The 18,147-nt window shown below is 36.8% G+C and overlaps 1 protein-coding gene across 1 annotated transcript; it reads right to left on the reverse strand.

Annotated features, from left to right (window-relative positions):
* Positions 1–1,338: 1,338 nt before the first annotated feature.
* LOC127623611 (adenosine 3'-phospho 5'-phosphosulfate transporter 1-like) lies at positions 1,339–14,908 on the reverse strand. Its single transcript, XM_052098019.1, has 5 exons — positions 14,707–14,908; positions 11,680–11,870; positions 11,095–11,255; positions 7,328–7,606; positions 1,339–5,500 (listed from the first exon to the last, which is right to left on the reverse strand). The coding sequence occupies exons 1-5, from the start codon at positions 14,724–14,726 to the stop codon at positions 4,844–4,846; spliced, it is 1,308 nt and encodes a 435-aa protein (XP_051953979.1). The 5' UTR covers positions 14,727–14,908; the 3' UTR covers positions 1,339–4,843.
* Between the last annotated feature and the right edge of the window lie 3,239 nt (positions 14,909–18,147).

Consider the following 18,147-nt stretch of genomic DNA (forward strand, 5'->3'; position numbering starts at 1 on the left):
TTAAATCAGTTCTTTGCAGTGCTTCAGTTTTATTTTTGGGAAGTGTAGCATAGTCATGCCTTAATAAAATAGTACTGTGGTGTTAACAAACATTAGCATGACATCATCTTCATAAACCATAGTGGTACGTATTTGTTGACAGACAAATAGATAGATAGATTCATTCAACAGGAACAAGAGTCATTTGTTCATGAATCATTCTAATGAATCATTCCAAATGGCTAAACTAGTCTCACGCTGCATGTTTGTCTTTCACTGATTCAAACCGATACCTTGTGAGTTGTTTCGTACGATTCATACAATGAACCAGTTCATAAGAACCATTTGGAATGATTCAATCAAAGAACCGGTTTATTTGTTCATGTTCCGCTTCATTGAACCGGAGTCATTGGTTCATGAATCATTCTAATGAATCATTCCAAATGGCTATACTAGTCTCACGCTGCGTGTTTGTACTTCACTGATTCAAACCAATACCTTGTGTGTTAGTGAGTTGTTTCGTATGATTCATACAATGAACCTGTTCATTAGAACCATTTGGAATGATTCAATCAAAGAACCGGTTCATGGGAGTCATTTGGAATGATTTATTCAAAGATTCAGTTTATTTGTTTGTGTTCCGGTTCATTCAGCAGAAACTGAGTCATTTGTTCATGAATCATTCTAATGAATCATTCCAAATGGCTATACTAGTCTCGTGTTGTGTGTTTGTCCATTTAGAATGATCCAAAGAACCAGTTCACGAGAGTCATTTAGAATGATCCAAAGAACCAGTTCACGAGAGTCATTTAGAATGATCCAAAGAACCAGTTCACGAGAGTCATTTAGAATGATCCAAAGAACCAGTTCATGAGAGTCATTTAGAATGATCCAAAGAACCAGTTCATGAGTCATTTAGAATGATCCAAAGAACCAGATCATAGGAGTCATTTAGAATGATCCAGAGTCATTTAGAATGATCCAAAGAACCAGATCATGAGAGTCATTTAGAATGATCCAAAGAACCAGTTCATGAGAGTCATTTAGAATGATCCAAAGAACCAGTTCATGAGAGTCATTTAGAATGATCCAAAGAACCAGTTCATAAGAGTCATTTAGAATGATCCAAAGAACCAGTTCATAAGAGTCATTTAGAATGATCCAAAGAACCAGTTCATGAGAGTCATTTAGAATGATCCAAAGAACCAGTTCATGAGAGTCACTTAGAATGATCCAAAGAACCAGTTCATAAGAGTCATTTAGAATGATCCAAAGAACCAGTTCATAAGAGTCATTTAGAATGATACATTCAAAGAACCAGTTAATTCCAAAAAGTCATTTTATTTTTACTAGCTGACTATAGTAATCTAGAGTTGCATATTTGTTCTTGATATCAGCCAACGTACACAACAAAATCAAAGATGGTGGCGTTGGTATTACTGCATTTAATCGTATTCAGTTCAAACAGCATGCTTGCAACTCTTTTATAACTATGGTTTCTTTCGCCGTGGTGCTGAACATTTGAACAGTGGTGCAGGATACACGTAATTGCTTTTATACATCCCATTAGGTAATATATTACCATGTACAACTCTTCCATTGCAAAAAAAAGTTTAGCATGTGGCCTGAATTTCTCCTTTATTATAAATACACCAAACAGCAGACAAGCTCAAGAGATTCTTCATTCATTACATGAAACATAACATCTAACTGTATAACAGTGCTGGTACCATAACATACAGAACATGAACTCAGTACAAGGAAACAAAACAACAAACAGCAGTAAATGAAAATGTCTAATGATGCATTTTTCCCATATATGAAATCAAGTGAGGACGAAACACAAATCAGACAGTTTAGTCATGTGATCAAATTCATTTCCTCTAATGTATAAACAATAAACCCTACAAAAGCTTAATAAGACTACATTAGTTAGGAAGCATATCCTGATGCTCACCACAAGTCATTCACATCTGCCTTTCCAAATGAATATCAGACAAACAAATGATTCATGAAGACCTCCACAATATTCAGAGGGTGTTACGAGAAATGAGCATTTCAGAAAATAGCAATGTCGGGCGAATCTTAGAAATCCTGTCAAGAACACGCCCCCCTCAATGGCCCCGTTTTTGCTAAATTCACCTAGTAATGCTCTTCCAATCATTTGCTATAATTGACCAACAGGGGGTAGGATTGTACTGCAAATTTTGACTAATACATCTAGTTGTAACACACAGTGTTGGTTTATATTAGTCCAGATTAGTGTTAAAAAATAATTCTCTACTATGCCAATGGATGTTACTTCAGGACAAAAGAGTTTGCAAAGAGATTTCACCTAAATATAAACACACACACTATATATATACACATTTATGTATGTATGTATGCGTGTATATATGTGTGTGTGTGTATATATATATATAGTGTGTGTGTGTGTGTGTGTATAATACACACACACAATATATATATATATATATATATACACACACACACACACACACACACACATACATGTATGCATATATATATATTATACACACACACACACACACACACACACACACACTTTTATCTCATGCTCATCTGTTCAAATATCAAAAGTGTACAGGAAGACCGATATATCGGTTTGACAGATTAATCTGTGCTTTCTGTAACGATCATTATCTGCAAAAATCTATGGCAATAGTTGCCGATTTCCCCATTTCAAAATAAGAGTCCCTGCTGTGTTTCGGGCTTGCTTATACATAAAAGTCCCGTTTTATGCATTCAATCTTTATTATTTATTTTGGTTGAACTGCATCAGGGATTTTATTCATTTAGGACTCTTTGTCTGTGCATCATAGTAAGAAAATATTATATATTTTTTTGTTAAATGAATAATTGCATTTTAAAAACAATTGGCAGATAAATCAAAGTTCACTGTCGGTCGACCTCTACAGAGTTTTGCAGCAATGAGTTGTGATCACAATGAACACAGTTTTCAGCACCAGCATCCAGACAAAATGTGTTGCTACTTTTAACAGCTAATATATATATATGAAAAAGTCTGATTATTATTATTGCACATGCAAATCAAAATATAATAAACAAATTAAGAAAATAAAACAAAAATGGCAACAAAAAAAAGCTGCTTGACCCACAAAAATAACTAATGATTATCAGAAAGGATTAAAGGTTTAGACTCTTTTTAAATAGTCTGAAGGAGAAATACAAAAAGGAAAAAAAAAATATCAACAAATTAACATCAATTTAAATTAAAACACGTGAAAGGCAAAAAAATATTTTTTGTTTTAGGTACGGGGGAAAAGTACAATAAATTCATGATATTGAGCGAGACTGCAATACATCTGCAGATGTTCTCAAAATATAATTCAACTGGCGGATGCAATTAGTATTATGCAAATTAGCTCAAATTGGTTACTACCTAACCCTAAAAATAAACAGACATGTCAAAGACAGTAAAACTGCCTTGTTGACTTGGTATTAACCATGTGGCTGTCTATTCCTTTCTGAACATGTTTTAATGGTAGATAATGGATACAAAATAAATATGGAGCTTCCCTTTCAGGCTCTTATAATACATTTATAATGACATTTTATACAATATTATACAATACTGAACAATAATTTTCCATGAGAGACACAAACCCCAGTGGATCCTTTCATTAGGAGCAGCTCCATTTTCATTTACCAGCAGCCAAATTAAATTTTGCACACCGTAATTCAGTTTATGATTACCGCTGAATTTCACAAAAACTGTAAACACATCCAGGTCATATCTCAGAAAATATATTTTGCATAAAGAAAATAAAGTCTATTTTTTTATGACCATTTTGAAGGTTTTTTTTGCACTGTGACATTGTATTCATGACAATTAAGCACATTTTCCTCATTACTGAAATGCATTGGGGAAATTAATGAGCGAATACACGATGCACCAAACTCTTAATGGCACTAAAAATTTGCTTCATTTTATTTCTGCAAAGTACAATTCCCCTTTTGATTTTAGGGGGGTGGAATATGACCCGGAAAATTCACTCATTCATAATTTCATTTATAAAACCATCATGAACATGTACACTTCATATTTCGCCCCAAAAATCAAAAGGGAAAAAAGTTGAAATTATATTTTTTAAAATAGCAATATAATTTCTTGACAATTAAAAATTGGTTGGAATATCATCAAGAGATTCAAGACACAAGTCCACCCAAAAATCAAAAGGAAAAAATAAGAAATGATATTTTGAATAAAGAAAATGAATTTTAAATAACATTAATATTTTTGACATTTTCATGACAATTAAGCATATTTTCCCCAAACCATTGCCACAATGCGATGGGGGTAAAAAAACGTGCACAGACCAAATTCATTTTCTTAGAGCAAAATATAAGTTCATGTTTTATTCGATTTTTGGGTCAAATATCACCCAGACATGTGTTTTCAAAAGATTCACTCATATTGGGAGTATTATATAACAATGGGAATAATGTGACAAATGGCACGGACACTCGCAAAGGCATCTCAACCACAACACTTTGCACGCTTCTCGAAAATAGAAATTTTTTCTTATAATTTCATCAAGCAAAATTGAAATAGAAAAAACTAAAAGCGTGACGTATTTCAGTACCAAATTACAAAGATATCAAAGGCTCTGCACGCTTTCGCTGAAGTCCGTTTACACTCAACGGCTCATCAAGTCATTAAACATTCAGTATCGCGCACATACAACCAATCCAAAATCCCTTTCGGTACCGTTTGATCTTACATAACACAAACCCACAAAGTTTGGGAGTACACAAAAGAAAAGAAAACCACGAAAATGTGGTCTCTGTACACATGTCCCATTTTTCGGCATTTGTTCCACTAAACTTTAAGAACTGCTGTTTGCGTCGCTCGCTTGCTAGTCTTCTTCATGCGACTACGGGCGTAGACGCGGAGGAAAAGGGCGAGGAAGACCACGGACACGCCGAAGCCGCCCACCATGGTGACGGCGTGACCGTAGATGAAGCAGGACAAAAGGATAGCGAAGGCCTGGCGTAGAGTCATGATTATCGTGAAGACAGCCGCTCCGAATTGCGAGATGGTATAGAAGATGAACAGTTGACCACACGCCGAGCAAGCGGACAGCAAAACGGCATGGAAAGCGAACTCCGAGTAACGCGACATGAACGCTACGGAATCGAAGAAGGCGCCTTGCTCCAGGAGAGAGCCGACAGTGAAGAGACAAGAGAAGAGGTTAACGCCAAACATCATCTGGACGGACGACATCTTGTATTTGAAGAGGTTGTCCTGCCAGTTGGAGGTGAAGCTGTCGAAAACGATGTATCCGCCCAGGATGATGACGCCCGAGAAGGTGGTAACGGTGGACGGATGTTTGTTGGTGGAACTGGACAGCAGGAACATGCTGACGCCAACTGAGATCAGGACAGCTGTGAGATACTCCCAGTATTCATAGCTTTTGTGTGAGACAATCTTGCCCATCAGCATCACGGGTATCACCTTAGAAGCTTTGGCCAACACCTGGTGCAGCACAAAGGATGGACAATTGTTTATTTCTTTGAAGGTATTGCACAAAATAAAACAGTATACTGTTTGACTTGGGAAAAGCCCTGAAAGGATCCGGTTCCAAAAAACAGCCAAATCAAAACAAATCTGATTTAATAAAAATAATAAAGAAAAAAACATATATTGGCTGATACCTACAATTGAAGTCAGCCAAACACATTTAAACTCAGTTTTTCACAATTCCTGACATTTAATCATAGAAAACATTCCCTGTCTTAGGTAGTTCGGATCACGACTTCATTTTAAGAATGTGAAATGTCAGAATAATAGTCAAGAGAATGATTTATTTCAGCTTTTATATCTTTCATCACATTCTAGTGGGTCAGAAGTTTACATACACTTTGTTAGCATTTGGTAGCGTTGCCTTTAAATTGTTTAACTTGGGTCAAATATTTTGGGGAGCTTCCACAAGCGTCTCGCAATAAGAATTTTGGCCCATTCCTCCAGGCAGAACTGGTGTAACTGAGTCAGGTTTGTTGGCCTCCTTGCACGAACACGCTTTTCAGTTCTGCCCACAAATTTTCTATCTGACTCGAGTCAGGGTTTTGTGATGGCCACTCCAATACCTTGACTTTGTTGTCCTTAAGCCATATTGCCACAACTTTTTGGGAGGTATGCTTGGGGGGTCATTGGGGAGCTTTAACATCCTGGATGATGTCTTGAGATGTTGCCTCAATATATCCACATAATTGTCCTTCCTCATGATGTCATCCATTTTGTGAAGTGCACCAGTCCCTCCTGCAGCAAAGCACCCCCACAACATGATGCTGCACCCCCATGCTTCACGGTTGGGATGGTGTTCTTCGGCTTGTGATCCTCACCCTTTTTCCTCCAAATATATCGATGGTCATTATGGCCAAACAGTTCAATTTTTGAGGACATTTCTCCAAAAGTAAGATCTATGTCCCCATTGTGCACTTGCAAAATGTAGTCTAGTGTTTTTATGGTGGTTTTGGAGCAGTGGCTTCTTCTTTGCTGAGCAGCTTTTCAGGTTATGTCCATATAGGACTCGTTTTGCTGTGGATCTAGATACTCGTCCACCTGTTTCCTCCAGCATCTTCACAAGGTCCTTTGCTGTTGTTCTGGGATTTGCACTTTTCGCACAAAAATATGTTCATCTCTAGGAGACTGAATGCGTCTCCTTCCTGAGCGGTGTGATGGCTGTGGGGTCACATGGTGTTTATACTTGTGTACTATTGTTTGTACAGATGAACGCACCTTCAGGCGTTTGGAAATTGCTCCCAAGGATGAACCAGACTTGTGGAGATCCACATTTTGATTTCCCCATGATGTCAAGCAAAGAGGCACTTGAGTTTGAAGGTACAGCCACAGGACACCTCCAATTGACTCCAATTAGCCAATCAGAAGATAATTGGCTAATTGCCTAAAGGCTTGACATAATTTTCTGGAATTTTCCAAGCTGCTTAAAGGCACAGTTAACTTCGTGTATGTAAAGTTCGGACCCACTGGAATTGTGATATAGTCAATTAAAAGTGAAACAATCGGTCTGTAAACAATTTAGTGAAAAATGACTTGTGTCATGCACAAAGTAGATGTCCTAAACGACTTGCCAAAACTATAGTTTGCTAATATGAACATCTGTAGAGTGGTTAAAAAATGTGTTTTAATGACCTAAGTGTATGTAAACATCTGACTTCAACTGTATATGTTCCTCGATTTAGACAGATAATAACATATCAAATGAACAAATACGTAGGCTACATTATCATCTGCCTCCACAAAGCTGTAAATTGACCCAGAATGTGATTTAAAAGTGTTTACCTGTGTCGGAAAACTGATGTATTTGAGTGCTTCATATTGGCACCAGCTGCTGAGAATGTTCGAGAGTGAAGCAAAGGAGTATTTGTACATCGGCGCGCCATGGCGAGGCTGTTTAAATACAACGCAGCACAGCCCAGACACTGTCAACGCCAGAATACGGTTCATGAAGACCAGAAACTGTGAGTCTTTGAAGCGCTCGCCGCTACCTTCAACCTCTGTGGCGCCGTAAGAGCGTGTCATCACTCGTTCTTGAAGAACGCCCCATGTCAGGTACGACACCTGAAGAGTTAGACAGAGCACAGTGAGTGTTATAGTCTTACTTCTGAAAATAACTTGAACGTGAAAGAGCTGATTGTTAGGTGTTACACCAGGTCCTAAATTGGCACGACCCAAAAACGTTCTATCGTTAAAGTTTAAGCGTGTTACCGATGATAAAATAATTTCTCTAATCCCAGCTTAAAATGCAGAGACAGCTGTACGGCTTTCATAAGTTAATTTTCTTAAAATGTAAACAATAATTCTTTGGCACTATAAAATTGCTCTGTTTGCTTTGCATTGAGCAGCCCGTCCATCCCAACACAGGCTATAGTGCAGAAATTAAAGAGCACCTATTATGGTTTTTCAAATATTAGCTTTCATGTAGTGTGTTAAATAGCCATTTGTGAATGTAAAAAAGTCTCACAAATCAAAGTGCACCACAAATGGAGTTATTGACTCCCAAAAGAAAGAACCGATTCTGAACACCTGAAACGAGTCGTTAGTAATTCCAGACACTTCCTGTACTAACCTACGTAATTTGGTAACAAAAAAACCTGCCTCTGGTCTTCATTGGCTGCTCACGAACAGCTTTGACCTGCCCTAAAACACTACACTAAGCGGTAGACCAATCACAACAGACTGTGACATCTGACCAATCAGAGCAGAGTAGGCTCTCTGAAAGGAGGAGTTTAGAATGAACGCTTTAGAACGGACCAATCAGAGCAGGCTCTCAGAAAGGAGGAGTTTAGAATGAACGCTTTAGAACGGACCAATCAGAGTAGGCTCTCAGAAAGGAGGAGTTTAGAATGAACGCTTTAGAACGGACCAATCAGAGTATGCTCTCTGAAAGGAGGAGTTTAGAATGAACGCTTTAGAACGGACCAATCAGAGTATGCTCTCTGAAAGGAGGAGTTTATAATGAACGCTTTAGAACGGATCATTGAGTCGTTTTTGACACTGGGGAAAAAAGGTAACGCTGCAATTTAAATTATGAGCAAATTAAAGTGTTTTTTTTCCTTGGATGCATGTAAATCTATTGTATGAGACCTTTAAAACAAAATGAGGCATGTTTAAATACCATAATAGGTGCTCTTTAAACACTTCAGCTTTAAATAACGTTTCCGTATGTTTAATATAAAACAGAAATGTAGCAGGATTTTGGACCAATGAGAATTTTACTATGGCCGTGGCTAACGAGCGCAATGTGAATGATAAAGAAACCAAGCAAGCAACAAAGTTGTTGCACATCACTTATTGTGGTTGTGGCTAGTTGGGACACGGTGTCTTGCACATGCAGTTTATTAACAAAGAGGTAACATAAATAGCTAAAAAAAACAACAAGCAAGACAAAAAGAATATTGTTTTATTTTATAGACCAAGCAAAATAAAAACGCCAAGCAAAACAAAAAAGAAGATTAAATGAAAATGCCAAACAAAACCAAACCTTAAAAAGAATATTCCGGTTCAATACAAGTCAAGCTCAAATCAACAGCATTTGAGTACTTAATACCGATTACCACAAATAAAATATTTTGACTAGTTCGACTAGAAATTCATGTTCCAGTGAGACACTTACTATGAAAGTCAATGGGGTTTAATCTGTAAACGTTAAAATACTCACTGTTTCAAAAGTATAAACACAAGACATAAACAATATGTGTGTAAACATGATTTTACTGTGATTAAAATCACTTAATAACCTTCTGTGTAAAGTTATTGCCAATTTTACAACTTCCTTACCATGACGATGTAATGTCAAAAAACCCTAAAATGACTGTAAAAATTATGATTTAAACAACTTTACTGCTCAAATAATACAGGAGTTGTAACAGAAGAATTAATTTAAGTGCTTTTATAAAATGATAAGCTTCACATTTCTGTGTTTAAACCCTCCAAAAATTGGCCCCATTGACTTCCATTGTAAGTGTCTCACTGTAAACTTGATTTTTTTGTTTACTCTTTTCTTTATTAATAAAAAAAAAGTAAACTTGTTTTTCGGGCTCAAGAATGTGGGTCGGTTTTACCGGTGTTCATTGCCATAGCAACTTGGGCTACATGGCTATCCTGCTCCAGAGCAGGTTTTATTCTGGGTTACAGATCGCAAACTGATGCAGAGTAATGTTTAAGTTAACCACGAACTCTTGGATCAAACTCTTGAGTCGACAGCGAACGCTTTTACTGAGTGTCTTGAGATTGCTGAACCCTAATTGGCTCTATCTGGTTTTCTCAACCTGAAACTTACTCTTAAACTCTGAGTTTATTCAAATAGCTTCGTGCAACAGGCAAAAAAGCAAAACAAATATTAAAAACACCAAGCAAAACAAAATGTCAAGCAAATCAAAAAGCAAATCAGAAATAAAAAGCATCAAGCAAAACAAAAATAAAAAGAAACAAGCAAAACAAAAACAAAATGTCAAGCAAAACAAAAATAAAAATAAACAAGCAAAACAAAAAGAAAAAGAAACAAGCAAAACAAAATGTCAAGCAAATCAAAAAGCAAATCAGAAATAAAAAGCATCAAGCAAAACAAATAAAAAGAAACAAGCAAAACAAAAATAAAAAGAAACAAGCAAAACAAAAATAAAAAGAAACAAGCAAAACAAAAACAAAATGTCAAGCAAAACAAAAATAAAAATAAACAAGCAAAACAAAAAGAAAAAGAAACAAGCAAAACAAAAATAAAAAGAAACAAGAAAAACAAAAACAAAAAGAAGCAAGCAAAAAAAAGAAACGAAAAACAAAAATAAAAAGAAACAAGCAAAACAAAAATGTCAAGCAAATCAAAAAGCAAATCAGAAATAAAAAGCATCAAGCAAAACAAAAATAAAAAGAAACAAGAAAAACAAAAACAAAATGTCAAGCAAAACAAAAATAAAAAGCAGCAAGCAAAAAAAGAAACGAAAAACAAAAATAAAAAGAAGCAAAACAAAAACGTCAAGCAAAACAAAAATAAAAAGAAACAAGCAAAACAAAAAGAAAAAGAAACAAGCAAAACAAAAATGTCAAGCAAATCAAAAAGCAAATCAGAAATAAAAAGCATCAAGCAAAACAAAAATAAAAAGAAACAAGCAAAACAAAAAGAAAAAGAAACAAGCAAAACAAAAATGTCAAGCAAATCAAAAAGCAAATCAGAAATAAAAAGCATCAAGCAAAACAAAAATAAAAAGAAACAAGCAAATCAGAAATAAAAAGCATCAAGCAAAACAAAAATAAAAAGCAGCAAGTAAAAAACAAAAAGAAAATCAGAAATAAAAAACACCAAGACACCAATCAAAACTTAAATAAAAACAAAACAAAAACGCCAAACGAAACAAGAAGCAAAACCAAAACACTAAGAAAAACAAAGCTGCAAACCCACATTGATCAAGGGTCTGATTTTTAAACTAGTTTGTTTTATCGGATTTGCAATCTGAAAATGTTAATATTGCAAACATTATTGCGAATACATAAAGAATAATAACTTGGAACACAACAGCACTGAACCTCCAGTTAAATGAACCAACAGTTACCTGGAGTCCAGCTGCACAGAAAATCAACTTGATGGCCTGTTGAGCTGATGAACTGGATTCAGCTTCATTTCTGGGTGACGATGACACGTCATCCAACAGTCCTGTCTTAGACTCGTTTCCAAACACACAGGTCTTTATGAAAGGAAAACAAAGACCACGACCTATAGAAACAAGAGTGGTATGTCAGGTGTGCCAAGCATGCACCTAAAAGATCAGAGTTTGAGTTTGTATTTGCATCAATACTGACTGTGTCAATAATGCACAGATGATTTTAAAAGACACATATCATGGAAAACCGGATTTGGACTTTAAAGAGTGTATATCTACTGTATACTGCATACTTGGTTTTAACAATAGTAGTAAAACAGAACACATTATGCAACTATTCAGTATTCAGCAACTTGCCCTACCCTGATGAACTACTTAGATATGCATAACATTACCTTCATATACTGTGTATAGTCTTAAAGGTACAGTAGCATAAACAGTCAGTTAAATGGCAAGCGTCTAAATTATGACAAGAAATGCTACAAAAGAGTAGAATAGACAGTAGAAGTGAGCTCAAGGTGGGTTACTTCAACAAACCTGTTTCTAGATAGTTGATCCGTTTGAAGTAGCTGATGAGGAAATATCCAGGGATGATGAAGGTGGCGTAGCCCAAAACATTGAGAAACAAACGGAAGAGCCAAATGTCCTGCCAGCCACCCAACAGCGAAGCATCCTCAGCGTCGGCAAGCACAGCAGGCAAAACACTTAACACCACACCAAACCATACACTGAAACAGAAAAAAGGGTTTTAACTGTTAGATATTTTAGGATATAGTATCCCCTCAAATTTTAAATTGTACATCACCACCTACGTTTTTGACAACTTGCTTGAAAAGACATTCCAAGAAGTACGATGCCAGGCAGATAAGTCTTAATTGCTTAATTACTAAATGTATGTGTTTTTTAGTTCTTGTCTGTTAGCTTTGAGGCCATCTATTAGCATGTGCACTCCTAAAAAACTCAACCATGCATTAATAAATTAACTTTTATCAAAAATAACTGCTAGGAAATCAAACCAAAAATATTGATGACATCATCTTGCAAAACATTTGGGCCAATTAAACACTCTAATATGAGAATGTACCTCCCCTTAATACCACCTGCTAACCGTTAGCAAATCATTGTATCATCTCTGTCTGTTGTTTGGCTTCTTGAAATATTCCCTGTACAGCATTTAAATCAAAATAAAAGCATAAAAAAGGGACGAGAGCTTCAATGTGTTCCACCCTCACTTCCTGTCTGACTACTCTCTCTCAAAAACTGCACTTGCACCTTCATTTGTATGATTGGGTAAATACCTCATATCTTCTAGAAATAACAATAAAAAATGACCAAAAAAGGAAAACAAATAAGTTGAGAAAACTGTACTTGTCATACCTGACATACCAGCAAATAAAGCTTGTCTAAATGCAACAATCCCAATGAAAAATAGCTTAGGCTGTGGTGTAATATGGTGATGTTTGCTTTATAATTTTGTGCCCCGTCACAGAACGTTCCTGTGTGTTGTGGGCATTCCTGGCATTCAGCAGGTTTCCTCCCAGGAGTCTGATCCAATTCCAACAGAACCTCTTTGTGCACAGAGCTCGGCCCCGTCACACCAGGACAGCACCAGTGCCGGCTAATACTCCACAAACTCACCCTTACTCCAGCTAAACTCCCTAATGCGTGCCTGTGTTACCTGACACCACAGATTATTAGAACTAGTTCAATGCATTATTAAAGAAGTAATGTGTGCTATAAATAAATGTTCAGAGCATTTTAATTGCACTTATTGGGTTGCCAAAAGGTCTTTCTCAAAATCTAAGAGTCACCAAACAGGTATTTGCTAACCTAAAACTCGCATTTAGATTCTAGTCTTATTATAGGACATAATTAACCATTTTAAATGATTATAAACAATCAGTGCGCAAACTTGGATGATTATAGTTTAGATCCAAGATGACAGATGAATGAAGAGCAGGCATCAAATAACAGCTAAATCAAATCCCAAACTGAGACTAAATGAAAGACCAGCAAAACAAGATTATTGGCTCCCACTAACATATGATTTTACACATCAACAATCATGCCAATTTAACAAACAGATCATTAATACTCAGTGTCAACAGTCAATTCAAAATGTAACAAACTAATTCAAAATTCAGTTTTATCCCTGCATGAATGGTTGACATTAGAGTTGTGACAATGATGCTTGGAATGTTACATTTAAATAAGATTGTAATGATGGAAATGTTACAACATCAGTCACATTACAGTGTAATATTTCAAACATCACAGTGCCATTTAAATGCAACATTACAAACATAACTGTGATGTTTGAAATGTTGCATTTAAATGTGACTGATGTTTTCAATGTTACGTTTAAATGTCCTTGTGATACTGTAAATGTTACAATTCAATGTAACTGTGATGTAATGTATGATACATTTAAATGTAACGGACTGTGATGTTTGAAATAAAATGTTACATTAAATGTGATTGTGATGTTTAAAATGTCACAATACACTGCAACTGTGATGCTCAAATCATGAGCACATTAAATGTGATTGTAATGTTTGAAATGTTACATTAAATATGATTATGATGTTGTAAATGATACAATTGAATGCCACTGTGATGTTTTATCTGATACACTAAATGTGATTGTGATGCTTGAAATGTAACACAGAAGTGTGATTATAATGTTTTAAATATTACATTAAATGTGATTGTGTGTTGGAAATGTTACAATCTAATGCCACTGTGATGTTTTATATGACACACTTAAATGTGACTGTGATGCTGAAATGTAACATTTAAATAAGATTGTATTTAAATAAGATTTAAATATTACATCATCAGTCACATTACAGTGTAATATTTCAAACATCAGTCACTTGATGTTTGAAATGCTACATTTAAATGTGGCTGTGATGCTTAAAATGATTCTTTGAAATCCGATTGATGTTTTCAATGTTATGTTTAAATGTGCTTGTGATGTTTGGTATGATACATTTAAATGTAACTGACTGTGATGTTTGAAATATAATATTACATTAAATGTGATTGTGATGTTTGAAATAAAATGTTATATAAAATTTGATTGTGATGCTTGAAATGTCACATTTCAGTGCAACTGTGATGCTCAACTGTTATACTGATGTGTGACTGTGACGTTTGAAATGTTACATTAAATATGATTATGATGTTGGAAATGTTACAACCAAAATGCCACTGCGATGTTTTATATGACACACTGTGAATGTCATGCTTGAATTTGATTTAATTTTAAAGTGTGATTATAATGATTGAAATATTACATTAAATGTGATTCTGTGATGTGAGCGATGTTTGAAATGTTACATTTATATGAGATATTTGACGTTACATAAAAATGTGACTGTAATGTTTACAATATTACATTAAATGTGACTGTGATACTTGGAATATTACATTAAATGCGATTGTAATGTTTGGAATGTTTCATTTATATGATATATTTGACGTTACATTAAGACTGACTGTAAAGTTTAAATATATAACATTTAATAGTAACTGTGATTTTTGAGCATCATGTTTCAGTACCTCCATGGAAACAGAGGCATTTTCCACAAGCAGCAGCCGCCGCCTGTTCAAAACTCCCTAAAACACCCGCGGAGACTTCTCCAAACGCCCTGCACGCCGACTCCGAGCATGTATCGATAAACCCTTCGGACAGTCAGAATATGATCAATATCGAGAGTCCGGAGACATCAAGTGTGTCTCTGAGGTGAAACTTCTCGGCCCGTTTCACGCTCGGGTTTGTCTGAAATGACGTGTTCACGCACACTTCACCGCTTCCGGTTTTGAAGGGAGACACGCCTACACCTATCCGTATAATTTTCACGCAGGTGTGTTGTTGCAGGGCTTCGGTAAATATTTGAATCGTGTATTGTGTAAAAGATGTCGGAACACCTTTGAGCAGGTAAAATATCGTTGTGTGGGCTGTTAAATATTCTTGCCACTGACCTTTATTTTGAAATTTGTTCGGTGCTTCCGTTTGAAGATTTTCAGGTAGAAGCGGTTAATAGCGCCCCTCTGGTGAGGCGGTGTAACTTCAAGTTGATTCGTTCGTTTTTATACAGTCCCAGTCAAACGTTTGGACTTATAACAAGCCCGTAGGCAGGGGGGGTTCTGGACCCCTCACTGCCAAAGGTCCAGAATTTAAGTCGTATTTCGTATTTTGATATGATTTAATATTGTAGCTGGACGTGCGTGCGTGCGTGCGTGCAGTTCAGAGAGAGTTCTCGCAATACACTTTTCAAAGCAACCGTGAAGAAGCATCGCCTCTGAATGATGGGGGGTTATATATATATATATATATATATATTTTTAATTTTATATTTTATTTATTTATTTATTTATTTATTTATTTATTAAAAGGATTTCTATATTTTATACACTCAATAGTCTACAATATAATAGCCATATAAACGTAGCGTAATTAATAATAAAACATAGTTGGATATTCAGTGATATTGGCTGTGCAATATCGACTTTTGTGATTGGCCAATACCGGCAGACATTGCATCTTATTCCTCTGAGAACTTCAAAGCAAACCTCTTGAGGTAAATTATCTGGAATGATTTAATTGATTTACGATGCCTAGTATGTGAGAGTGTTATGTTAGTCTGAGTGTTTTTTATGCGTGTCATGTTATCCTTTATTTATTAACTGTTATGAGTTTATTTTGCACCGATTCACTGGTAGTGTGAGGATGTATGAGGTCACGAGTATGTACTAGTTGAGTGAAGTTGGATACATCTAATGAATGAGTGTTTAGTCATTGACAAAGCTTCAAAAAAGGTGTTTTGACTGTTTTTATATCAGGCTGTACAACCAAATAGTGAGTATGGGGCGAAAAGAGCAGGAGAGACAGAAGAGAAAGCAGGCAGCAGCGTCATTGTCACAGAATATTGAACATATGTTCAAAAAAACTGGCAAACTGGGTAAGGTTGTTATACATAAGCTTGGGAGGGTTACTTTAAAAATGTATTCCGTTACAGTTACAAATTACTTATGGACAGTAAGAAGAAAGCCAATATCAAAGAAAACAGGCACATACTCAAGTCTGTAGCAGAGAGTGTACTATACTGTGGTCGCCAGTGCATTGCACTTAGAGGTACATCTGAGAAGCAGAATTCTGCTGGCAATCCTGGAAACTTTTTGGCCCTGATGAAACTACTTGCAAACCATGATGAGAAGCTGAAGCAGCACATGGAACAGCCAAAGCTCAGAAATGCCACCTACCTCTCACCCCAAACTCAAAATCAGATGATTGACGTGATAGGAAAGCGAATAATTCAGGCCCAGATTGTGGACGAGGTCAAAAATGCACAGATCTATACAGTCATGGCTGATGAGGTGACATCCCATAATGTAGAGCTGATGCCATTGTGTGTAAGGTTTGTGGACAAAGACCTAAATATTAGGGAGGAATTGCTGGAGATTTGCTCTCTGCCATGAATCACAGGCAGCCACATTGCAACCGCAATTAAGGATGTGCTGAGTCACCTCAACATAGAGATTGGTGATTGCAGAGGCCAGGGGTATGATGGTGCCAGCAACATGAGCAGTGAAAATGTTGGTGTCCAGGCTCTGATCAAGAAGGACGCACCTAAAGCAGTGTACATGCACTGTAATGGGCATTGCCTGAACCTTGTCATTGCACGCTCCTGTGCTCTTCCAGTTGTGCGCAACATGATTGACAAGATGAAGTCTACCATCATATTCTTCACCTACAGCCCAAAGAGGGAACAACTACTCATGGAGGTTGTACATAAGGATGCACACTCTATGGGACAGAGGAAACCACTGATTGACATATGTCGCACAAGATGGGCAGAAAGACATGACGCAGCCACTTTTATAGTGCCTTCGTCTTTATTGTTAAGGCTCTAGAAGTCATTGCACTTGGTCTCCATACAGAAGATTACAGCCAAGATGTCACCACTGGATGGCAGGGCAAGTACAAAGCAGAGGCCTATAGTCTCTTGTCTGGGCTCCAAAACTTCGGTTTCATCCTGACCTTCCTCACCGTCTATCAAGTCTTGTCCCACCTTACAGGCATCACAGTGAAGCTGCAAAAAACCTCAGTTGACATCGTGGAGGCTTTTAGCATGGTAGATGAGGTCAAGAATATCTACAAGGAGCTACGTGAGACAATTGAGGATGACTTCAACCAGACCTACAAGCAAGCCATCAGGATGGCTGCTCAGGTCGATGTTCAGCCTTCCAGTCAACCACGTGTTGCTGGAAGGCAGACACACAGAGAAAACGTACCTGCTGAAACTGTGAAGGACTACTATCGTCGCAACATGGCTATACCTTTCCTAGACCATGTCATCTTGGAGTTTGAATCCAGATTCAGTCCTCTATCTGTTACCGCATCAAGGCTCCTGGGTCTAATTCCATCTATACAGTGCAACTCAGGTGTGACAGTGGACATTTCTGAAGTAGTCCAACTTTACCAAGATGACTTACCTTCACCAGAGCTGATTGACCAGGAGCTGAAACGCTGGACACTGAAGTGGCAAAACAAGCCATCAGAACAAAGGCCAACTTCATGTGCTGAGGCAATCAAACAATGTGATGCGCTGATCTACCCAAACATCTTCAAGCTTCTCAAAATAGCTTGTACTCTGCCAGTCACCTCATGTGAATGTGAACGGTCGGCCAGCACTCTCCGGAGACTGAACACATCATGCGTAGCAGCATGGGAGAGGACCGCTTGTCATCCCTGGCCCTCATCCATACACACTATGACATGGCAGTCAACCTGGATGAAGCTGTGAACATATTCTCCAAATTGCACCCAAGAAGATTGGAACTGACCAGTGTACTAAATCCATAAGTGTCAAGACAAATACACTATCAAGCAAAGAGGCATTGACAGATTGATGATGAGAAGAATTATTATTAATATTTCAGTAAAGTTCATTAAATCTATTCTGTTGTTAGTGTGGTCTTTAAACTTATGAACTGTGT

The sequence above is a fragment of the Xyrauchen texanus genome, chromosome 30, assembly GCF_025860055.1.
Source record: "Xyrauchen texanus isolate HMW12.3.18 chromosome 30, RBS_HiC_50CHRs, whole genome shotgun sequence".
Lineage (NCBI taxonomy): Eukaryota > Metazoa > Chordata > Actinopteri > Cypriniformes > Catostomidae > Xyrauchen > Xyrauchen texanus.

Coding starts and splice junctions, on each gene's coding strand:
- LOC127623611 (XM_052098019.1), bottom strand. CDS start 14,726: ATGCCTCTGTTTCCATGGAG. Junction 11,871..14,706: donor ATGCCTCTGTTTCCATGGAG/GTACTGAAACAT, acceptor TTTCTGTTTCAG/TGTATGGTTTGGTGTGGTGT. Junction 7,607..11,094: donor TCTGTGCAGCTGGACTCCAG/GTAACTGTTGGT, acceptor CTAACTCTTCAG/GTGTCGTACCTGACATGGGG.